The following is a 25,881-nucleotide window of genomic DNA, read 5'->3' as shown; positions in this document are numbered from 1 at the left end:
CTCTTCTTCCTCTAGAGACTGAATCACAGATGACAGGCTGTTGGCTGGTTAATCTTCCTCCCTCAGTAAACAGAAAAACACTTGGCTTAATAAAGCTGGCAGTATTTTCTAAAGACAAAGCACATTTTCCGTAATACAGTGGGCAGAGCCTGGGTCGGGTCAAACCCGAGCCTGGGTGCACAGCTCCATGAGCCAAAGAAAGGCCCACTTCCCCCACCTTGTGGGACAAGCTTGGCCTTGCTCCTCGCTCACAGCTTCTCAGCAAAGAGACATGACACCTGTTTGTCAGGGTGAGAATTAAAGCTATCACAAGCGGAAAACTCTATATAAAAAGAGAACCTCAGACGAAAATGGAAAGCTTCCTCTCTGGGGGGCCTTCACGGGCTCCAGGCCTTGTGCCTCCAGTGTGTGCTCTGACCTCCCCACTCCTACAGCCCCCCAGGTGGGAGCTGTGGCCCCGTTTCACCACGGCACTGACAAGGCTCAGACGCCTGACTGAGGACCCACAGCTGGAAAGGACAAGGAGCTGGAAGAGGGAGTCGTTTCTGTGTGACCCGAAGCTGGGCAATGGACAGCAAAGCCCAGAAGTGACCCCCACAGGCTTCAGTTGGCCTCACACGATAAGAAAACACCCACAAGGTTCCTCAAAGCAAAATACCTCTTCATGTTTCCTTCTCCAGAGCACAGAGCCAGGGTTTATTCATGGTGGACTCCCCTCAGCTTCCTCCTGTGATCTCCCCGCCCCACCTGCCCCACCAAGCAAAGGAAGCTGGTACCTCAACGTGGATGCCAGCAGAGAAGTCACTGATTTTTTTTAAAAAAATCTTTATTAATGCTTTTCAATTTTTTATCTTATACTGGAGTAGAGCTGATTAATAATGTCATGAGGGTTTCAGGTGGAACTAAGGGACTGGGTCACACAAGTACATGGATCCATTCTTCCCCAGACTCCCGCCGCCACATAACACTGAGCAGAGTTCCCTATGGTGCACAGTAGGCCCTTGGTGGTCATCTATGCTGAATATATCAGCATGTACATGCATGCTCAGCCATTTTAGTCGTGTCCAACTACGACCCCATGGACTGCAGCCCACCACGCTCCTCTGTCCATGGGATTCTTCAGGCAAGAATACTGGAGCGGGCTGCAAGAATACTGGATCCTCTTCCAGAGGACCTTCCTGACCCAGGGATAGAACCCGAATCTCCTGAGTCTTCTGTTTTGGCAGGCAGGTTCTTTACCACTAGCGCCACCTAGTAAGCCCAGCAGTGTGTACATGCCAATCCCAAACTTCCTACCTATCCCTTCCCGCTGTCCTTCCCTCTTGGCAACCATGAGCTTGTTCTCTGTGAGTCTGTTTCTGTTTTGTGAGTTCATTTGTATCATTTCTTTTTAGATTCTGCATATAAGGAATGTCATAGGATATTTCTCCTCTGACTTACTCCATTCAGAACAATCTCTATGTCCATCCATGTTGCTGCAGTTTTAGCATTATTTCATTCTTTTTATTGGCTGAGTAATATTCCATTGTAAAGTGGTACAGCCATTATGGAGAATAGTATGGAAGTTCCTTTTAAAAACTAAAAATAGAGCTACCATTTAACTCTCAAATCCCACTTCCTGGATCAGTAGGCTCTTGAAATAGTTTTAGATTTGAGTGTAATTCCGTATCCACATGAAACCTATGGTATTTGCCCCTGGATCAAAAATACATCCTTGTAGTTCAGAAAATATTAATATTATATAATCAAACAATATGTTAGAAACTTCTGTCAACAGTCTGCCTCATAATTCAGGGGTGAAGAAAATGATTTTTAAGCACACAAGGGGGAGGTGAGTGCTTTAATGCAACTCCTCTTAATTAGCTGTTGCATCAAATAGTTCAATGATTAATGATCACTGAGCTAAATTCACACTGCTATGTAAAAAATAGATAACTAATAAGGACCTACTGTACAGCACAAAGAACTCGACTCAGTGTTCTCTAATGATCTATATGGGAAAAGAATATTAAAAAGAGTGGAAATATGTTGTCCAGTTGCTAAGTCGTGTCTGACTCTTTTCAACCCCAGGGACTGCAGCATGCCAGGCTTCCCTGTCTTGCACTATCTCCCAGAAGTTGCTCAAATTCATGTCCACTGAGTGATGACATCCAACCATCTCGTCCTCTGTCACCCCCTTCTACTCCTGCCTTCAATCTTGCCCAGCATCAGGGTCTTTTCCAATGAGTTGTCTCTTCACATCAGGTGGCCAAAATGTTGGCACTTCATATATGTAACTTATTCACTGTACTGTACATCTGAAGCTAACACAACACTATAAATCAGCTATACTCCAATAAAAATTAATTTTAAAATAAACTAAATTAATTACCAAAGAGGTCATGACTCCATGGTCTCTATCTGAAATACAGAGAGCAGCCCTGCCTCACATCCAGCCGCACATGGCCACTCTCTCTGCCTCACGTTCAGCCGCACACGGCCACTCTCTCTGCCTCATGTTCAGCCGCACACGGCCACTCTCTTTTTTTTTTTTTTTTTTTTTCCTCTTTCAGTTGGCTTTGCTCTGCACGTTTTTTTTTTTTAATTTTAAAATCTTTAATTCTTACATGCGTTCCCAAACATGAACCCCCCTCCCACTTCCCTCCCCACAACATCTCTCTGGGTCATCCCCATGCACCAGCCCCAAGCATGCTGCACCCTACGTCAGACATGGACTGGCGATTCAATTCTTACATGACCGTATACATGTTAGAATTCCCATTCTCCCAAATCATCCCACCCTCTCCCTCTCCCTCTGAGTCCAAAAGTCCGTTATACACATCTGTGTCTTTTTTCCTGTCTTGCATACAGGGTCGTCATTGCCATCTTCCTAAATTCCATATATATGTGTTAGTATACTGTATTGGTGTTTTTCTTTCTGGCTTACTTCACTCTGTATAATTGGCTCCAGTTTCATCCATCTCATCAGAACTGATTCAAATGAATTCTTTTTAACGGCTGAGTAATACTCCATTGTGTATATGTACCACAGCTTTCTTATCCATTCATCTGCTGATGGACATCTAGGTTGTTTCCATGTCCTGGCTATTATAAACAGTGCTGCGATGAACATTGGGGTACATGTGTCTCTTTCAATTCTGGTTTCCTCAGTGTGTATGCCCAGCAGTGGGATTGCTGGGTCATAAGGTAGTTCTATTTGCAATTTTTTAAGGAATCTCCACACTGTTCTCCATAGTGGCTGTACTAGTTTGCATTCCCACCAACAGCGTAGGAGGGTTCCCTTTTCTCCACACCCTCTCCAGCATTTATTGCTTGCAGATTTTTGGATCACAGCCATTCTGACTGGTGTGAAGTGGTACCTCATTGTGGTTTGGATTTGCATTTCTCTAATAATGAGTGATGTTGAGCATCTTTTCATGTGTTTGTTAGCCATCCGTATGTCTTCTTTGGAGAAATGTCTATTTAGTTCTTTGGCCCATTTTTTGATTGGGTCGTTTATTTTTCTGGAATTGAGCTGCAGAAGTTGCTTGTATATTTTTGAGATTAGTTGTTTGTCAGTTGCTTCATTTGCTATTATTTTCTCCCATTCAGAAGGCTGTCTTTTCACCTTGCTTATATTTTCCTTTGTTGTGCAGAAGCTTTTAATTTTAATTAGATCCCATTTGTTTATTTTTGCTTTTATTTCCAGAATTCTGGGAGGTGGATCATAGAGGATCCTGAACAAGACAAGGGTGTCCACTTTCACCGCTACTATTCAACATAGTTCTGGAAGTTTTGGCCACAGCAATCAGAGCAGAAAAAGAAATAAAAGGAATCCAAATTGGAAAAGAAGAAGTAAAACTCTCACTGTTTGCAGATGACATGATCCTCTACATGGAAAACCCTAAAGACTCCACCAGAAAATTACTAGAGCTAATCACTGAATATAGTAAAGTTGCAGGATATAAAATCAACACACAGAAATCCCTTGCATTCATATACACGAATAATGAGAAAGTAGAAAAAGAAATTAAGGAAACAATTCCATTCACCATTGCAACGAAAAGAATAAAATACTTAGGAATATATCTACCTAAAGAAACTAAAGACCTATATATAGAAAACTATAAAACACTGATGAAAGAAATCAAAGAGGACACTAATAGATGGAGAAATATACCATGTTCATGGATCAGAAGAATCAATATAGTGAAAATGAGTATACTACCCAAAGCAATTTACAAATTCAATGCAATCCCTGTCAAGCTATCAGCCACATTTCTCACAGAACTAGAACAAATAATTTCAAGATTTGTATGGAAATACAAAAAACCTCGAATAGCCAAAGCAATCTTCAGAAAGAAGAATGGAACTGGAGGAATCAACTTGTCTGACTTCAGGCTCTACTACAAAGCCACAGTCATCAAGACAGTATGGTACTGGCACAAAGACAGACATATAGATCAATGGAACAAAATAGAAAGCCCAGAGATAAATCCACACACCTATGGACACCTTATCTTTGACAAAGGAGGCAAGAATATACAATGGAGTAAAGACAATCTCATTAACAAGTGGTGCTGGGAAAACTGGTCAACCACTTGTAAAAGAATGAAACTAGATCACTTTCTAACACCGTACACAAAAATAAACTCAAAATGGATTAAAGATCTAAATGTAAGATCAGAAACTATAAAACTCCTAGAGGAGAACATAGGCAAAACACTCTCAGACATAAAACACGGCCACTCTCTGTCCTTCTCTGTCCCCCGGGACATAAACAAGTGCTACCCTGCCGCTGTGTGGCTGTCTGGATGAGCACGTGAGACAGCAGCAGTCAGAGCAGATTTTAACTGAAACCCAAGGAGCAGCAGCAGTCTGTGAGCCAGTTGTGGGAGGCAGCTGTAGCTGCTGTGAAATTCCTTCCGAGAATGAGCCAACACTCCCTGCCCAACAATTTAAAACTACTGACTCAGGGACTTCCTGGCTGCCCAGGGGTTAGAACTCTGCGATTCCACTCAGGGTGCACAGGTTCCATCCCAGGTCAGGGAATTAAGAGCCTGCGTGCCCCTCAGCAGGCTTCCCCCATGGCTCAGGAGTGAAGAATCTGCCTGCCACTGCCGGAGGTGCAGGAGATGTGGGTTCAATACCTGGGTTGGGAAGATGCCCTGGAGGAGGGCACGGCAATCAAGTCCAGTACTCTTCCCTGGAGAATCCCATGGACAGAGGAGCCTGGTGGGCTCCATGGGGTTGCAAAGAGTCAGACACAAGTGAGCACACACACAAAGGGTATAATCTATTTTTAGTGACACCTATGGCAGCTTCTAACAGCCTCCATTTTTTATTAAACTATAATGCCATTTTAATATTTTACCACTGGAGGTCGGAGGCCTGCTAACCATTATTCTGCCATTTACGGGGTTTTCCTCCCTTTGAAACTGGCCCCTCCCCCAACGCTGCAAGAATTTTCTAAGACATGGAACAGGATTCTGTGCTCTCATCTTTTTTAGTGTTAAATGTGAACTAAATAGTGGTTAAGGTTTCATGTTTTTATATAAGTTAGATTCTCTTTTCTCTCTGAGATGTTTAGGTTTACTTTCTTTTTCCTTTTTGATGCTTATTCTCCCTTTCCAGTTTAAATATCAATTTTTCTTCCATAGAGAGAAGGAAAATAAAAAGGAAAATTGTAACTGGGCATGTTTTCCTATTATAGCGTATGAGACTCTGATCACTTACACAATCCCTAGTTTTTCCAGATTCCAAACAAACAGCCCCTTTTAATGCCTGACCATGTTCTTGGGTCTCAGCTTATTCTGGGATCAGCCTTTTTGAGATGGTTCTGGGGCTCCTTGTGTGGACAGGAGGGGTGAGCCAACATGCCTGTCCACTGGGGCACTCAGGGGATGTGGTAGCATTTGGGGCCCCAGGGATCCCTCCTCTTGCAGGGGAGTCACAGTGGCAGGCTCATGCATATTCCTGGGCTCCAGTGGAGGAAGAACCCATCGAAAACCTGAACCAGCCCTGGGATGTCACCTGAGAGCCTGGTGGGTCCCCATTTTGTGCTTCTCCCCTAGAACCTGCCTGAGTCACCTTTCTAGGTCCTCTGGGTCCCCCTCACCTGGGACCCTCCACTTGACACGTCACCCTCTGGGCCCATGGATGCGCCTCGACCCGAGAGTCCAGTGAGTCTCTTGAAATCCTTTGAAAAGTGCTGCTGTCATGAATGTGGAGAGAATTCTTAGCTTAAGGTTTCTCTGTGTCTCTCTTTGTCCCCCATCTATTCATCTATCCATCCATACATCTATTTTTCCAGTAAGGATACAACTGTTCCCTAATTAGATGCTTTGAAGAGTCTGAATTGCTGATAAAACTGTCATCTATATAAAAACCATTTTATAAACTTTGGCTTAGATAAAAGCAGAATGCTCTGTTTAAAATATATATATATATATATATATATATATATATATATATATACACACACACATATATAATAGTGTATGTGTGTGCATGTGTGTGTGCTCCATCGTGTCTGACTCTTTACGACTCCAGGCTCCTCTGTCCACGGAATTTTCCAGGGAAGAATACTGAAGTAGGTTGCCATTTGCTATTCCAGGGATCTTCTTGATCCAGGGATTGAACCCATGTCTCCTGCACGGGCAGGTGGGTTCTTTACCAGCGAGTCCTAAGTTAATTTTTTCCCTACTATTATCAAGCATCTCTCACATACCTAGGCTAGATCTAGAGTCAAATGATGATCTTATGTATTCTTTGCTACCTGGCAGATACGCTCTGGGCACTGCTAGCGAGGTTCCTGATCAGTGTGCACAAAGGAGAAATTTGTAAAATGACTTTTCTGCTTTTGCTATTTTGATGCTGTGCGAAAAAAAAAAAAAAAAAGTGACAGAAGTTAGACAAAACATTTCCAAACTACTGAGACCAGGAGAGGGAGAAATACAGCAGCCGCAGAGCTTCACGAGTTCCAGGACAGTTCCAGAGCGGAGTGGGTGGTGTGTTTGAGCCCCAGAGGGGCAACAGAGACGGAATGACGGGCTCTGAGACAGACGGGGCCAAGCCGTCCCCATCACTGGCCCCTGCCGCCACCATGAGCAGGCACCAGGCGTCCTGCTCAGGCTGCTCAGCTCCGTGCCCCTGGAAGCAGCCACGTAATTGGTTGGAAAGAGAGAAAACCATGAAGCCGGCAGCAAGTTCAAAGCTGCCCCGGGGGGTTCTCCTTCAGAAAACAAGCCGTAATTCTGCAGCCACACGTCCCATCACGTACCCGAAAAGCACCAGCAGCAGGGTGGTGGCCGCCAGGTTCTCCCGGAAAGTGAAGGCGGTCAGCTGGAAGGCCACGATCACAGAGACACACAGGCAGACGGAGACCAAGTAGAAGAGCTGAGAAATGAAGAGGGGAGGGCCTGTTAGAACAAGGGTTTGTCTATCACCATCTCCTGACCCCTGGCTGCCAATGCAGGAGACACAAGAGATGCGGGTTTCATCCCTGGGTCCGGAAGACCCCCTGGAGGAGGGCACTGCAACCCGCTTCAGTATTCTTGGGCTTCCCTGGTGGCTTAGACAGGAAAGAATCTGCCTGCAATGCAAGACACCTAAGTTAGACCTCTGGGTTGGGAAGATCTCCCAGAGGAGGGCATGGCAACCCACTCCAGTATTCGTGCCTGGAGGATCCTCATGGACAGCGGAGCCTAGAGGGCTACAGTCCACAGGGTCACTCGCAAAGAGTCAGGCACGACTGAGCAACCGAGCATGCACGCCTGACCACAAGCTCTTGGTTCGGCTCCAATTTAGCCTGTGTCCTGTCTGGCCCAGCATATGGTTGCAGCGGTGGACTCAGGCCTGGAGAGTCACAGTTTGGGACTGAAACATGTCCCCTTCGAGATTCATGTAAAATGAGGTCGTGAAGATGGACTCTGACTCCACCAGGCGGGTGTCCTTACAGAGAGAAGAAATGAGGAGACAGGCTCCCAGAGTGAGGACATGGGGAGGAGACAGCTGTCCTCCAAGCCCTGGAGGGAGGCCTCGGGAGTGTCACCAGCCCTGCCCATGCTGGGATCTGGGACTCCAGCCTCCAGAGGGGCCACGAGATAAACGTCTAACATCTACACCACCCACACCCACCTCCCACGGCAAAGGGTGAGAACCCAGCCCCTGCCAGGACGCACGGCTTCTTCCCACAGTAAGAACCAAGGCTAGAAACCCCTCCTGCAGGGAGCAGCCCCCAAGCACTGACAACCTCTGGAAAACCCCCCGGCAGCAGTGCCCCTCCTGAAGTGTCAGACCGCAGCTCTGATCTCAAGTTACCCTCCGTCCAGTGGCCCTCTCTCACACCTCTGATAAACCGAGTCTCAAGACGATGGCATCTTGGGTGTCTATTTGTGTTTATCTACTTGCTTTCTGCTTCCGCCCATAAGAACACAGGTTCCTTACAGGCAGAGCCTCTCTCTGCTCTGCTCATGGTTTGTCCACAACACCTCAGACACACCTTAAAGAGAGTGAAAGTAAAGAAAGTCAAGTGACTCGGTTGTGTCAGACCCTTTGCAAACCCGTGGAATGTAGCCTATCAGGCTCCTCTGTCCATGGAATTTTCCAGGCAAGAGTACTGGAGTGGGTTGCCGTTGCCTTGTCCAGGGGATCTTCCCAACCCAGGGATCAAACCTGGGTCTCCCGCATTGCAGGCAGACGCTTTACCATCTAAGCCACACCTTGACCCAGAGCAAAACCTCAAAACCCTCCATTAAATGAGTGACTGACGATGGAGGTGGGAAATCGAGAAGAAAGCAGTGCTCCCTGACTTATGCCCCCAGAGTAAAGAGGAGCCACGGTTAGTGGGAGGGAGAGGAGGACAGTCAATGCATGACTTCAAGAAGGAGGAGGCTCTGGGTCTCTCCTGCCTGCTCTCATGCTCTCTGGGCACATCCCGCCCCTTCTCCTCCTCGGAAGCAGGGGTCACTCTGCATCGTTAAATAGCAGGCACAGCGATGGGCAGCCAAGGAGGTCCCTGAACCAGGACTGGGCAACTGCCACTGCCCCACCCACTCTGCGCCCTCTGGACACAAGACCGCGGAGCAGTCACTCCCGGTTCCGTGCTTCTGTGTCGTGGTCCCACAGGGTCAGCCCATCCAAGGAGGGCGCTGTTTAAACAGCAGGGATGGATGAGATCACCCACTCCTCACCCACGTTAGAGTACGAGCCTCTCAAGCACTCACCGCGGCGTTGGGACACACGCCCCGTGCAGGACTTTTCTGTGCTCGCCTGCCCTGCTGGTGTTCTCATTAACGGCCGTTTCTCCTAAAAACCAGCTTTCAGTACCCCTTAGTCTGTCTGCTCCTGAGTCAGCCTGCTTTCAATAGTTTTCTTCCTCTCACTTCTTTCACTCTCTGTGCATACACTGTGTCCTGCAGGAAGACATCCCTGGCTACCTCGATTGGGGTGAATCTCCTTCTCTTTGGGGTTCTCACAACACCTTAATTTCCATTTCCTGTGCTGACTGCTATGCTGGGTTTTAACTGTCTTCCTGCTAGTTCATCTCTTATACAGTTCTGAGCATTTCGCCTGGGTGGGAATTACATCTTTTGTCCCCACAGCTGCACAGATCCCAGCTTATGTCCATCTTCCCCTCCTTGGAAGCAACACGACTGGAAAGTGAAATGTGCTCCCAGGAACTGGCCAGCAAGGGGCAGCCACACACACACACACACACACACACATGCACACACACCTCCCAGCGGTGCAGGGACACAGAGGGACAGCGCCAGAGTCCTACCATGTCAAACAGGAAGTGTGTGAGCCAGTAGGTCCTGTAGCCCAGGCCGCTCACGTGCTGCAGCCTCTTGGCCCCGGTCACCCTGTCGCGCACCACGGAGCTGCCAATGGACGCAGAGAGGATGGAGAAGCCAAGTACGATGCACAAGGCGACACCGCACTGGCGGATGCTCTCCAGGCTGCGGGCGGGAGCAGAACGGGCATCAGAGGCTGACGGGGACCCGGGGCGTCTCCTGCTGCTACGGTCAGTGAACTGCTGGTTATCAGTTGAATGGTTACAGGGATGGGGAGGACGGACTTTTTGCAACCCTGTGGACTGTAGCCCGTCAGGCTCCTCTGTCCGTGGGATTCTCCAGGCAAGAATACTGGAGTTGGTTGCCACTCCCTTCTCCAGCAGATCTTCCCAACCCAGGGATAGAACTCGCATCTCCTGCACTGACAGATTCTTTACCACCTGAGCCACCAGGGCAGCCTGAAGGGAGGACAGGGTTGGGGAAAAATTACTATGGGACGATATGAAATCATATGTGTGAAACTTCTGAAAACTGTAAAGCATGACAGAATTGAAAGAATCTTTCACTTGCTTTCTTTAAAAAGTGAAAAAACAAAAAAAGATCTTGCATCCTTTCTCTACTGACTCATAAGAAGGTCTTACAGTCTCAAGAAAACTAGCTGTGGCCAGATGTGTTGTAAATATTTTTGTTTCTCTCTTCACTTTTTAAAGTTTATTTTTCAACTTACTTTCCACTTTTGAATATATATTTATATAATATATTGGTTAACTTTATAGGCTTTGCATTGGTCTTAGAAAATTTTAGTTCATGAAAATTATAAAAATATTCAGACATTTTCTTTCATTATCTTAAAGCTTTACTTTTAAGTGTTTGTTTCATATGGCTTTTATTATACTGTAAGAAAGTGAGGTAAAAATGCAGATTCATTCATTTACTTTTCAAATAGCCAGTGAGCTCTGCCTACACTGTGAATATATATATCTCTCCTCAAAGGAAAAAAAAATATTAACCAGACCAGCCAGCATATTGGCTAAGGGTGTAGATTCTCTTACTAAATCCCCATGATGACCTTTCAAGGCCTGGGTTACAGCTCCCAGCATCCAGAGGACATAGAGGAGAGTGAAGGTTACCCGCAGGTGCCCATCTGCCCACCCGGAGCCTTGACATGACACTGAGTCTGTGCTCAGGTAAAAAGGATGGCCCCCGCCACCTGGCCTGCATGCTGAGCTGTGCCCTCTGCCCACTTGGGGCCACCTCGCTGGACAGCAGCTCCCATAGGGGCAGAGAGGCGACTAGCCAACCTTGGAATCTAAGCTCTCAAAGCACCAAAGCTCTGTATGGATGGCGGTGCTCGGCAATGACACACACTGTGCTTTCTGGGCCATTTTTTAACTGGAGCATTCCTAACACCTCTGGTCCACCACTGCCTCCTCCTCAGGGATGGTCAGAGCCCAGCTGAACGGCTCAGCTCAAACCATCCATCACGTCTTACTGTATAACCGAAGTTGACAAGCCCACACCTAGAATCCTAGGCAGGCGTCAGGTAAAGAAAGGACCCCAAGAGTCCACGTGCAAACGTGAGGACCACCTGCCATGTTCAGGACGTGAGGGGAGGTCGCCCATCAGGCAGATCAATGTCCTCCCACCCCATCTGGTAGGTCACAGGAAGTGCATAAATAATACTTTTTCTTATCATCCATTTTTTACTAAAGGTTTGCTCACTGTGTGGCAGAGAAGGGAAATGGGGAGAAAGAGATTCAGGTCTGTACATAAAGGGGCTCACTAGCACCATCTCCATGTGCACAGTGAGGGCAGACTTGCAGGAGCTGTCAAGAGGCGTCACTATGGCGACCTCAGTAAACACTGCTTACAATCTTCACTTGAAAAAGATGTTGGGTCCCATGGGCTCTGGTGAATCATCCCCTTAGAACAACTTCCACCTGGAACTAAGCCATGCAACACGCCCTTTGAGACTCAGCTGATGCACGTCCTCCTTCACTTGTCCCTGTCCGCACACTTTACACAGCAACGCCCAAGTCTTGCTCCACTGAGTGCATCTGCCGGCATCACTCACGGATGAGAAGGATGAGAAGCACCCCTACCAACCCCAAGATGCTCTTCCTTAGCCAGCCCACCCTCTGTGCCTTCAACTCACATCTTGTCCTCGTTCAGTAAGGCCCCTCCATACGGATGGCTGTAGAGCGTGATTCCTACGAAAGACAAGTTGAAAATGAGTGAGAGAGCCCGGCCTGCCATCCAGGGACAGCCCGCCTGCTAGCCACCCGAGGCACCGTGCCCAGTGCTGCCTGCCCACCTGGCCAGGGACAGTCCCTCCACCTCGAGAATGGCGAGTCCCACCCAGCAGCTCAACCAGCGTGCACTGGAACTTCTGCAGCCACTGCTTCCAGAAACCACCCGCAGGTACTGAACACACCTGCACTACACGATAGCCTCAGCGCTAACACGTCACAGCGATGGATTGTCCATCACTGTGGCCCGGGTAATGTGTTACCCGTGATTTACTGTGGGGAGCCAGGCTCAGGAAGACCAAACAACAATACATCAAGGGGATTCCTTCATGGAAACCAGTGAAATACTCAAAACTTCTCCTCTACATCAAGCCAAGTCTAGACAGAAAACTGAAACACTCCATTGGCCCAGCTTTGCTTTTGGGATTGTTTTGTTTTTGGCTTTGTTAGCTTTTTGAGGCTTTTAATTGCTGTAACCACAGCAGCTAATATGGAGAACTTGCCATCAACTTGTCGATTAAAAGGACTTCATCATCTGTACCATCTTTCTAGGCTCCATATATATACATTAATACGCAATGTTTGTCTTTCTGACTTCACTCTCCTTGATAGGCTCTAGGTTCATGTATTAGTTCAATTCAGCTCAGTCGCTCAGTCTCAGTTGTGTCTGACTCTTTGCGACCCCATGGACTGCAGCATACCAGGCTTCCCTGTCCATCACCATCTCCCAGAGTTTGCTCAAACTCATGTCCATCGAGTCAGTGATGCCATCCAACCATCTCATCCTCTGTCGTCCCCTTCTCCTCCTGCCTTCAATCTTTCCCAGCATCAGGGTCTTTTCAAATGAGTCAGTTCTTTGCATCAGGTGGCCAAAGTATTGGAGTTTCAGCTTCAGCATCAGTCCTTCCAATGAATATTCAGGACTGATTTCCTTCAGGATGAACTGGTTGGATCTCCTTGCAGTCCAAGGGACTCTCAAGAGTCTTCTCCAACACCGCAGTTCAAAAGCACCAATAGGTTCGTGTATACCTAGGGCTGATGCATGGAGATGTATGGCACAAACCATAATAGAATTGTAAAGTTATTATCCTCCAATTAAAAATAAAATTATTTTTTTAAAAACAGGATTTTATCATGAAGGCTTTTGAGACATCCATGTGTGCTCCCCACCCCAGCAAACTCCATCAGTGTTGTATCCAGAAGAACTGCAGGGCGTCAGGCGTCTTGTCTTACTGTCAACGATAAAGACCGACTCCTTTTCCTGTTCTGACCGGTCATCTCAGAGGTGCAGAGCTGAGGCACAGCTGCACGTGGAGCTCATCACTGCATTCTCGCCACCTCACCCAGCTCCCCTACACGTCTCCTCCTCTGGTGACTCTAGCCAGTGATCTGTATTTTGCACTCTCTTATGTCAAATATTTACGGAAACACATGGGGCAGAAGTAAACATAATTAAAGAGCTTGGTGCCAGAAGAGACGACAGAAGCCAGGGTCCCACCAGCCCCGCCACCAGGCACCTTGATCCCTGTCCACCCCCATGCCTCCTTCCCACTCCAGGCTTCTCTCCTCCCGTCCTGGGCTCAGCCACACACCAAAGTAACAGCTTTCACAGCAGAGAGTACAGCTTTCCAGAACCATTTCTGGATTTTAAATTAATATTGTCTGGGTGCTCTCCCACAGACTCTCAGCCTGTGTACCAAATGCCTGCAGTGGGTTTCCCAGCCCCTAGACCTGATGTACACATCTGCCATGAGACAACTTTGCTGCTCTTGACCACTTGCCTATCGGGACCACTGACACCCCCTCTTCTGTCTTCCTTTCCCTGAATAAGGCTCTTCCCCCTCCTTAGGTATCCTCCAGCTCCAGCTCCTTCAGGTGCTGAGTCACCTGACAAGCAGCCCAGCATCCACCAGCCCTGTTGAGAGGTGTCCCAGCAGCTAAGGGACTGAGGACTGTGCTCAAAACATGCAGATCCAGCCAAAATCTGGCAAGGGTCCCGCCAGGCATTGGCAATGTCGTGCGACACTCAGGGCTACCTAGATGAATAAGCACGTTCTAGATGAGAAAACACCTAGAGAAATGCAGCTCGCTGATGAGCAGCTTGGGAAATATTTTATTTTAGTGACACGGGAGAACACTGGACTTGACTAACCTGAAAATAACCCCTGGAGCAAGAGGGAGCCTGAAAATGCCTTCAGGTGGCTAGAGGATTGTCATGAGCACAGAAGATAGACTCGGTCTACAATGTTCTAGAAGTTAGTCCAAGGAGGTAGATTCAGAAGAGATAAAAAAGCATGTGATTAGAGGGTTGAGACTGTGGGCCAGCCTGACCTCTGAGGCAGGAAGTGGCGTCTTCAGCATCTTGTGTTTGGCTGATGTTTCCGACTTGCAGTCTTTGTAACAGAATAACACTGTGATTGTAGGGCCAGGGCTTCCCTGAGTTCTGTGAGCTTCTAGTGAATTCTCTAACGTGATGGAGAGGCTATAGCCAGCCGCTCAGAAGCTGCAGAGTTGAGAGGAGGCTTGAGGGGAGGGAGGAAATTGAGGTGGAGGAGACTCCAGTGGCCTCTCTAAGAGAAAGTCATGTCTGACTCTTTTGTGACCCCATGGATTGTAGCCTGCCAGGCTCTTCTGTCCATAGAATTTCCCAGGCAAGAACACTGGAGTGGATTGCCATTCCCTTCTCCAGAATATCTTCCTGATCCAGGGATCAAACCTGGGTCTCCTGCATTGTAGACAGCTTCTTTACCATCTGAGCCACCTAAGGCCAACACAATCAGTGGGCGAGTGACAGGCACAATCCTGACTCCCTGGACCCCAGCGCATCCACTGTCTGCATTCACAGCCTGTGATGCCCTTCTGTAGGAACCATGGAACTGCAACAGCAATCCCTGTAACTGGGTTTTGTTTCCGTCACATCACGTGTACTGAGGGCTGCGCTTAGGCAACAACTCAGAGCTGATTACGAGGGAAAGGCCCAGGCTCCTCGAGAAGGTCCATGGTTCCAGCACAGCATGGGATGAAAGGAAATCACTCACATCTCTCTTCAGTGTCGCTTCCAAAGGCTTTCAGAAACAACATTTCGAAAAGTACATTTTGAATACACTTGCCTGAATTTTCTTTGATTATTCTTGCCATTTATATTCCAGCTTTTCTAAGAATTGGCCCACGGCAATGTACAAATGTATAAAATTAGTTTTTAGTCTTTTCACTAGAGCACGTCTTCTATGGTTTCCAGAGTCCGTATATCTGTCATTTGTAAAAATGCACATCTGTGCTTTTGTCCAATATTCATTACAATAGCAAAGTACTTAACTTGTCTCCAATTCAAGCAGTCACTTTTGGGTTCATTTCTTCGGTAAAACTTATCTTTGCAAGTACTATTGCCCAGATGTCGGGCACACATCTACACCTAGAGAAAAGACTGGCTTTGGCATCAACTTATGGGCAAAAGTTTTTGTTCTTTTAATTAATTCCCTATGAGAGATGGAAGAGTTTAATTAATCTGACAGAGTAGTAGGAGAAATGTATGAACTTTTCTGTCTAGAAGGCATTCTGATAGCTTTCTCTGTCTCTTCTTCCTCTTAAAATCTCCTGGAAAAAGAGATTTTGTTATCAATATTAAGATTAATTATTATGCTTATTAAGTAGTAGATGCCAATCATAAAAAGATTTTAGATAAAGAATAGGGTAGAGAGTAAAATTAAACCATAATCCAACCCAAAACCAACCAGAATTAATTACTATTTGCATTTTGATATTAACTATTTCAAAATGTCCACGGTTTTATCCATACACACATTATTATTAAGTTATATTTCACTTTAGGTATCTTCTATTTCATGGATCATTCATGACCTTCAATTAATTTTTGCTACATGCATGCAAACATGTGTATAATCTATGCACTTTACTAGAATCGATGTTCACCAGATTATTTTATTCACTTTATGGATTCGATATTTTTGTGATATTACTCCTGATGAATCCCTTACATGACTGTCTTTGGGCATTCATTTTCCCTAGGAATGTTGATGGTATGTTTCTGAGCTACATCCCACAGAAGGATATTTCTGTGGTCTCTTTACTTTACAAGCAACACTTTCACAATGTATGGAGTTTGGTGAAAGTGTTAGTAGTTCACGCGTGTCCAACTGTTTGTGACACCATGGACTGTAGCCTACCAGGCTCTTCTGTCCATGGGATTCTCCAGGCAAGAATACTGGAGTGGGTGGCCATTCCCTTCTCCAGAGGATCTTCCCAACCAAGGGATCGAACCCAGGTCTCCTGCATTGCAAGCGGATTCTTTACCACTGAGCAGGAGTTTGGACATCTGGCTTTTCCCCACCATGTTCTATAGGCAGTGTTACAGGATCTGCTGCCTTGGAGACTGTGGTCAGAGTCAGAAATCAAATTCTGGCTCCTCCACTCCCTTGTGAGACCACAAACCATTGGCCATCACACAACAGAACTCAGAGAAAAGCTCTGACAGGCAGGATCAGGATCTGACGACACAGGGAAAGACGCTGTGTGTCCCCTGGTTTACTTACTGGCCCTACACATCCAGACAAGACGTCACCTCCAAGTGGGAACAGCCAACAGGGCTGGCTCCAAGGAGCCAGGAAGTCAGAGAAGTCTGGCCCAGTGAAAGAAAACCCTCCTGGCAATATCCACTCCACCTGTCATTCCAGCCAAAAGTCTCTAGGAAAACCGCCCTACAGCAGGTCCCATCTGGAAGTGGATTCCCTCCTACCTGTGGAGACAGCTGGCACCATGGATCCCCTGCCAGCGTTCTAAGGTGAGCTGAGCCTTTTCCCACACCTGGCCAGTGAGAGCTGCTGAAGGAGGCGGAGCACGGTGAGGCAGCAGAAAGAGAGCCCCGATCCACCTGGGGCACCAGAAAACGTGGCCACGTGGGGCAGGGCTGCCGGCGCCCTGCTTCACACCATGCTCTGTCCCTCCCTACAGCCCTTCAGGGGCCACACCTCCATCCCACCAGCATCACTGAGGCTAAGGGTGCTGTGAGGCAGGGCACTTGGAGTGTCAAGGGTCCTCTGGGAGATGAACTTAAACCCTCACTTGGGAGCAGTGAGACAGTGCATGTTGGTACCTTATTTGCCAGGCTCAGTATATGTGAGCCCACCCTCCAAAACAAGGCAGATCTGTTGCAGGCCCAGGGGTAGGTTCAACATACGTCATCTCCCTCATTCTCAGGCTAGATTTCAACAAGGACTGCCTGCTTAAAAACAAAACCAAACCACTTCACTGGATTCATAATCTAATAATTTGGCATCCAAAATGTCCAGGATTCAATTGAGAATATCCTTCATAACAAGAATCAGAATGATCACATCTTGAAAGAGAAAAGACAGTGAACAGACAGCAACACTGAGATGAGCCAGGATGTGAGAATTATCTGACAACGGAGATCATAAAGGTGTTTCAACATGTAACTGTGAATTCTCTTTAAATGTAAAAATAATTTAGTGTATCAGTAAAAAAAGAAACAGTGATAAAAATAATCATGTGGGAATTCTAAAACTGAAAGAAACAGAAATTTTAAAAAATTAATAGATATACTCAACAGTTGGGTGGAAACAGAATGATAGAATCAGTGAGTCTGAGGATGAACAACAGAACTTACCCAAGCTAAAAGACAAAGAAAATAAATCCCAGAAACTAAGGAACCTATGGGAAAATAACAGAAGACCTGACATTCTTATTATCATAGTCCAAGAAGAAAAGAGAGAGAGGGGTTGAAAAATCACTTGAAGATATAATGGCTGAAAACTTTCCTACACTGGCCGAAGAAGTAAACCTACAAAGTCCAGAGCTAATCCCAAATGAAACTTCAGTGAATCCCAAACAGGAAAACACAAATAAATCCATGCCACAGTGTATTATAATTAAATTCCTGAAAATTAAAAATAATTTTACAAGGTCTTAAAACCAGCCAGAGAAAAAGATGGTAACACAAACTCAAACTACAGTGGATTCCTCATTTGCAACCATAGCATCCAAAAGAAATTGGCATATTTTTCAAGGGCAGAATTTTCTTTTCTAACTGACAGCCATGAATTATATATTCAGAGAAACCATATTTCAAGAATGAAGGAGAAATTAAAACATTCTCAGTGGAAAAAAGAGATAATTTTCCATTAGTAAAATGGAAAATTTTACTACTCTGCTTATCTGAGGTGACTGATATTTCCCCCAGAAATCTTGATTCCAGCCTGTGCTTTATCCAGCCTGGCATTTCACATGATGTACTCTGCATATAAGTTAAATAAGCAGAGTGACAACATACATCCTTGACGTCCTCCTTTCCCAGTTTGGAGCCAGTCTGTTATTCCATGTATCAATAATCTCTGATACACAGATGACATCACCCTTATGGCAGAAAGTGGACAAGAACTAAAGAGCTTCTTGATGAAAGTGAAAGAGGAGAGTGAAAAAGCTGGCTTAAAAGTCAAGATTCAAAAAACTAAGTCATGGCATCCAGTCCCATCACTTCATGGCAAACAGATGGGGAATCTTTTTTTTTTTTTTTTTGGCTCCAAAATCACTGCAGATGGTGACTGCAGCCATTAAATTAAAAGATGTTTGCTTCTTAGAAGAAAAACTATGACCAACTTAGATAGCATATTAAAAAGCAGAGACATTACTTTACTGACAAAGGTCCACCTAGTCAAGGCTATGGTTTTTCCAGTGGTCATGTATGGATGTGAGAGTTGGACTATAAAGAAAACTGAGCGCTGAAGAATTGATGCTTTTGAACTGTGGTGTTGGAGAAGACTCTTGAGAGTCCCTTGGACTGCAAGATCAAACCAGTCAATCCTAAAGGAAATCAGTCCTGAATATTCATTGGAAGGACTGATGCTGAAGCTGAAACTCCAATATTTTGGCCACCTGATGTGAGGAACTGGCTCATTAGAAAAGACCCTGATGCTGGGAAAGATTGAAGGTGAAAAGAGAAGGGGACAACAGAGGATGAGATGGTTGGATGGCATCACTGACTTGATGGACATTAGTTTGAGCAAGCTCTGGGAGTTGGTGAAGGATAGGGAAGCCTGGTGTGCTGTAGTCCATGGGGTCACAACGAGTTCGACACCATTAAGCAACTGAACTGAACTGAACCCTACACTTTAAAATAGCAAAAGTCAGTCTTCTAAACAAAAAGGAAATCATAGCAGAAGAAGACTTAGAACTTCCAAAAGGAAAGAAGAACATCAGGATGTGTTTAAAATGGAGATAAACATAGCAGACTGGCCTTCATCACATGAGTTTCTCAAGTCATAGTTTGCGACATAAGGAATAGTTAGAACAGGATATAAGATGGCACTCAGTTATAAGTAAATACTTAAGACAGTTATAATTTACGAATGGAGAGACCTAAGGGGCCTAAGTTCAAGTAATGTTTCTATACAGCAAAGCAGCAAACGCCACTACCAGTAAGTCACCTGTGTACACTGTAACACCAAGAATCACTAAGAAAATTAGATCAGAGGAGATACTCAAAATATGACAGCTAAACCAGACAGAAGCTCAAAAACTGTTCCATACGTCACAGGAAGGAACAAAAAAGAAAATAGAAGAAAGAAAACAAATAATAAAGTGTCAGAATCAAAATGTAAATCCATTCAATGTAAATGGTCTCAATATGCCAGTTCAATGGCAGAGGTTGGTAAGATTGGATTAAAAAATAAGATCCAACTATACTCTGTCTGTTGTTCCATGTCCAATTCTAACTGTTGCTTCCCGACCTGCATACAGGTTTCTGAAGAGGCAGGTCAGGTGGTCTGGTATTCCCATCTCTTTCAGAATTTTCCACAGTTTATTGTGACCCACACAGTCAAAGGCTTTGGCATAGTCAATAAAGCAGAAGATGTTTTTCTGGAACTCTTTTCCTTTTTCCATGATCCAGTGGATGTTGGCAATTTAGTCTCTGGTTCCTCTGCCTTTTCTAAAACCAGCTTAAACATCTGGAAGTTTACGGTTCACATATTGCTGAAGCAGTGGAAGTTAGAAATAGATTTAAGAGACTAGATCTGATAGATAGAGTGCCTGATGAACTACGGACGGAGGTTGGTGACATTGTACAGGAGACAGGGAGCAAGACCATCCCCATGGAAAAGAAATGCAAAAAAGCAAATGGCTGTCTGGAGAGGCCTTACAAATAGCTGCGAAAAGAAGAGAAGCAAAAAGCAAAGGAGAAAAGGAAAGATATAAGCATCTGAATGCAGAGTTCCAAAGAATAGCAAGGAAGAGATAAGAAAGCCTTCCACAGTGATCAATGCAAAGAAATAGAGGAAAATAACAGAATGGGAAAGACCAGAGGTCTCTTTAAGAAAATTAGAGATACCAAGAGAACTCTTCATGCAAGGATGGGCTCGATAAAGGACAGATATGGTATGGACTAAGAGAAGCAGAAGAAGAGGTGGCAAGAATACACAGAAGAACTATACAAAAAAGATCTTCACGACCAAGATAATCACGATGGTGTGTTCAGTCACCTAGAGCCAGACATCCTGGAATGTGAAGTCAAGTTGGCCTTAGAAAGCATCACTATGAACAAAGCTAGTGGAAGTGATGGAATTCCAGTTGAGCTATTTCAAATCCTGAAAGATGATGCTGTGAAAGTGCTGGACTTAATACGCCAGAAAATTTGGCAAACTCAGCAGTGGCCACAGGACTGATAAAGGTCAGTTTTCATTACAATCTCAAAGAAAGGCAATGCCAAAGAATGCTGAAACTACCGCACAATTGCACTCATCTCACATGCTAGTAATGGGACCCTACTCCAATACTCTTCCCTGGAAAATCCCATGGGCGGAGAAGCCTGGTAGGCTGCAGTCCATGGGGTCACTAAGAGTTGGACACAACTGAGCGACTTCACTCTCACTTTTCACTTTCCTGCATTGGAGAAGGAAATGGCAACCCACTCCAGTGTTCTTGCCTGGAGAATCCCAGGGACGGGGGAGTCTGGTGGGCTGCTGTCTATGGGGTTGCACAGAATCGGACATGACTGAAGTGACTTAGCAGCAGCAGCAGCACACGCTAGTAAAGTAATGCTCTAAATTCTCCAGAAAAGGAGTATGTCAAGGCTGTATATTGTCACCCTGCTTATTTAACTTATATGCAGAGTACATCATGAGAAACCCTGAGCTGGAAGAAACACAAGCTGGAATCAGGATTGCCGGGAGAAATATCAATAGCCTCAGATATGCAGATGACACCACCCTTATGGCAGAAAGTGAAGAGGAACTAAAAAGCCTCTTGATGAAAGTCAAAGAGGAGAGTGAAAAAGTTTGCTTAAAGCTCAACATTCGGAAAACGAAGATCATGGCATCCAGTCCCATCACTTCATGGGAAATAGATGGAGAAACAGTGGAAACAGTGTCAGACTTTATTTTGGGGGCTCCAAAATCACTGCAGATGGTGATTGTAGCCATGAAATTAAAAGACGCTTACTCCTTGGAAGAAAAGTTATGACCAACCTAGATAGCATATTCAAAAGCAGAGACATTACTTGGTCAACTAAGGTCCATCTAGTCAAGACTATGGTTTTTCCAGGACTCATGTATGGATGTGAGAGTTGGACTGTGAAGAAGGCTGAGCGCCGAAGAATTGATGCTTTTGAACTGTGGTGTTGGAGAAGACTCTTGAGAGTCCCTTGGACTGCAAGGAGATCCAACCAGTCCATTCTAAAGAAGATCATTCCTGGGTGTTCTTTGGAAGGACTGAGGCTAAAGCTGAAACTCCAGTACTTTGGCCACCTCATGCAAAGAGTTGACTCGTTGGAAAAGACTCTGATGCTGGGAGGGATTGGGGGAAGGAGGAGAAGGGGACAATAGAGGATGAGATGGCTGGATGGCATCACTGACTCGATGGACATGAGTCTGAGTGAACTCCGGGAGTTGGTGATGGACAGGGAGGCCTGGCGTGCTGCGATTCATGGGGTTGCAAAGAGTCAGACACGACTGAGCTACTGAACCGAACTGAGCTGATACTCTGTCTACACAAAATTCACTTCAGGTATAATGACATAGGCTAATAATAAAAGGACAAAAATATATATATTGTGCAAATATTAATTTTAAAAAGCAGGAAAAATTGTATTAATATCAATTAAAGTCGACTTAACAGCAGCTGAAATTATAGCAACAACGGGGAATGCTACACAAGGACAAATGAATTAGTCCACCCAGAACACATAACTATGTACCAACCATCAGAGCCTCAAAATACATGAAGGGGAAACCAGCACAGCGGAAAGGAGAAGCAGACAAATCCACAATTATATTTGGGAACTTCAGTACACCCCACTCAGCATATGACAGAACTACCAGACAGAAAATCAGCAAGTGTATCGATGAACTGAGCCACAAAACCAGGCAGTAAAACCTAATCAATATACATAGAACACTCCACTCAACAACAGCAGAATACTCATTTTTTCCATCCCCCATAGAAACTTCACCAAGATAAACCACACCTGAACCATAAAACAAACCTCAGCCAACGTAAAATCATTAAGATGCAGAGTGTGTTCTCTAACTAGGATGACTCAAACAAAAAGTCAATGACAGAAAGGTAACAGGAAAATTCCACAAGACTAGAATTTAAACAACACACTTCTAAATAATCCCCGAGTACAAGAACAGGTCTCAAAGGAAATTTCTGCAAGTCAGAAGCCGAGCTTATTTGTATCGCTTCAAAAGTAATCTGTCACAGCTTTGCAAAAGAAACTGTTCTTTAGCTTTGAACTTTAGAAAAATCATCAGATTTTTTAATCAATAGTTTCTATCACATACTTTCCAGTTTGGGAATATTGCTTGATTCATGGCAGACCCCTTTGTTGGCCCAAAGTTGTGCTGTTTTGTTCTGATGCACGCTTTCTTCTCTCATCATTCTTTGTTACTTCAATTATTATTTGCCTGTTTTCTTTCTCTAGCTAATCCATGATCTCTCCTCATCATCATCACCAGTTTAATGACATCATCCTTTCCCTCTGTGCTCTGAGGAAACTCACATGGGACAGGAAGACTTGCCATCAATACGGTGACTCTGCATCCAGTGAAAATCTATGCCACCATCTGCATCTCAGCAGTCATCTTCTTCCCCAGCCCTGCAACTTGGGCTGGCTTTCCTTCACCGTTTCTCTTCTGCTCATGAGTTCACACATCTGCCTGGATCTGTGCGGATGTGAGCTCGTCCTAAGATGCTCCCTTGATAACCCCTTCTAAAGTGCGTGCGCTGTCTTCCTTCCATGAGACGTGGGGCAGGTCCCTGACCCTGTGCTGGGTTTGACAGCTGGTTTTGTCTTTTGTTCTGACTCCTCCTTGATGAGGCCAGCAGCTGGTCCTGACACCTTAGTGCCTACGGCCCTCTCAGCACAGGGAGCTCGTGACCTCCGCTTGGCTGAGACTGGATTTTCTCTCTCAAATATCTCCAAACAAATTGAAGGCCAATGCTGATGGCCAGTTCCTGACACCCGACATCACTTTGTGCAGAAACTCTGCTGGACCGATCTGAGCTGACCTCCTGTTCTCAGGCCTGGGCTCGCTCACCAGTACTCAGGGGTTTATTCCTAGGGGATGTTCATCTTATTCCATCAAAAGGAATGTAGAGAGGAAACTCTGCTAAACATATTTTCCTTCTGATCACTCTGACGAAATGGCTTTGTATTTACTGTTCTATTCTAGGCTTTGAACAGTGAAATTTTTAAGGATAAAAATTCTGCGGAGAGCTATCTAACTGTTGTTTTTACTGTGAAACACTGATTTTTTTTTCCCAAGCAGTCTCTTTTTTATGAGTTATACATACATGGGAGAAAATTCATAACTTACTGCATGAGACAGAAAATTTTAAACATTCTGTGATTCATCTACTCAGAGAAAAAGCCACCATTAATATTTCTTAATCTGTGTGTGTGTGTGTGTGTGTGTGTGTGTGTGTGTGTTATACATAGATACCTATTGTCTCTCTACACTGTTCCACTATATCAAATTCCTGCTTGGAGGTATGTATGTTGCTATAATTTTTAAAAACTATTTTAAACCATTATGCAAGCATAACTTTAAAGATAATTCTGAAATTATATACTCATTACTTCCTCCTGAAAAATATCAGCAACTGGAATTGTTTGGCTGTGTGGTTTTCCCCAAACCCTCTTATGTAGGAATTACTTTGATTCTTAAAACAATCCTGTGAGTAGGGAGGCTCACTCTTGCCATAACTAAAATTGTATTGTGTTAAAAAAAAAAAAAAAAGTAACCCTGTGAAACTGTAACCTGCTTCCCTCCTGCTCACGGGCTCATCTCACCCCCAGCTGCGGGCACATCATCGCTCCCATGTGCGCCCAGCCCTAGTCACCTTCCTCTCCCTGGGGCTGAGAGCACCTTTGCAAACTGTCCCCTCCAAGGGGATTCAGAAAGTGGGGTATGGAGCAGAGGGGGCGGGGGTGGGAGGAAGGGACAAGCTCCTTCTGGCTCCTGACGCAGGACCATACTTCCTACCCCCAGCTCAGGTGTCCGTAGCGCTGCGCAGCAGTGTCCGAGCAACTCTGAGTTCAGACAGGAGGCAAGCGGGAGCCCTTGACTATGACTCCCACTCACCCTCTGTCTGTCTGCCTGCCGCAGTAACCGAAGTATGACTCAGCCAGGTCCCCTCAGTTCAGCCCATGTGGCCGTTTGCATGTCTTCTTTAAAAAACATCTGTTCAGTCCTCGGCCCATTTCTTACTCAAGTTGTTTATTTATTTTGCTATTGAGTCAGAGGTGTTATATATATTGGATATTAAGTCCATGGGTTATATGGTCTGCAAATATTTTCTCCCATTCCATAAAGTGCCTTTTCATTTTATTGATTGTTTCCTTGAATTAATCAGGTCAGACTCAGAAGAACAAATACTACATGATCCCACTTACATGAGAATTCTAAACTAGTTTAACTCCTAGAAGCAAAGAATAGAATGGTAGTTATCAAGTGCTGGAGGAAGGGGAGATGGGGGGTGTTTGTCAAAGGTATAAAGTTTTAATTATACAAGCAATAAGTCTTAGATCTCTGTACAGAGCCTAGGGTTTAAGGCACTGTATTGAAAGAGGAGAGTGAAAAAGTTGGCTTAAAGCTCAACATTCAGAAAACGAAGATCATGGCATCTAGTCCCATCACCTCATGGGAAATAGATGGGGAAATAGTAGAAACAGTGTCAGACTTTATTTTCTGGGGCTCCAAAATCACTGCAGATGTTGACTGCAGCCATGAAATTGAAAGACACTTACTCCTTGGAAGAAAAGTTATGACCAACCTAGATAGTATATTCAAAAGCAGAGATATTACTTTGCCGACTAAGGTCCGTCTAGTCAAGGCTATGGTTTTTCCAGTGGTCATGTATGGATGTGAGAGTTGGACTGCGAAGAAGGCTGAGCACCGAAGAATTGATGCATTTGAACTGTGGTGTTGGAGAAGACTCTTGAGAGTCCCTTGGACTGCAAGGAGATCTAACCAGTCCATTCTGAAGGAGATCAATCCTGGGATTTCTTTGGAGGGAATGTTGCTAAAGCTGAAGCTCCAGTACTTTGGCCACCTCATGTGAAGAGTTGACTCATTGGAAAAGTCTCTGATGCTGGGAGGGATTGGCGGCAGGAGGAGAAGGGGACGACCGAGGATGAGAGGGCTGGATAGCACCACGGACTCGATGGACGTGAGTCTGAGTGAACTCCGGAAAATGGTGATGGACAGGGAGGCCTGGCGTGCTGCGATTCATGGGGTCGCAAAGAGTCGGACACGACTGAGTGACTGAACTGATTGCATATTTTTAAATCTGCTAAAAGGATCGATTTTATGTTTTTTAAT

At 45.2% G+C, this 25,881-nt stretch overlaps 1 protein-coding gene across 1 annotated transcript in view; it reads right to left on the bottom strand.

Moving 5' to 3' along the window:
• Window positions 1-25,881, bottom strand: part of ABCA13 (ATP binding cassette subfamily A member 13) — a 389,474-nt gene that overhangs the window by 117,179 nt on the left and 246,414 nt on the right. Inside the window, exons 49-51 of the mRNA XM_018047508.1 lie at window positions 11,932-11,986; window positions 9,764-9,941; window positions 7,262-7,377 (exon numbers count right to left, since the gene is read on the bottom strand). Of these exons, the coding sequence (XP_017902997.1) occupies window positions 7,262-7,377; window positions 9,764-9,941; window positions 11,932-11,986 (349 nt within the window). The remainder of the gene's footprint in view (window positions 1-7,261; window positions 7,378-9,763; window positions 9,942-11,931; window positions 11,987-25,881) is intronic.

The sequence above is a fragment of the Capra hircus genome, chromosome 4 (genome assembly GCF_001704415.2).
Source record: "Capra hircus breed San Clemente chromosome 4, ASM170441v1, whole genome shotgun sequence".
NCBI lineage: Eukaryota > Metazoa > Chordata > Mammalia > Artiodactyla > Bovidae > Capra > Capra hircus.
This window is presented reverse-complemented; position numbering and strand designations above follow the sequence as displayed.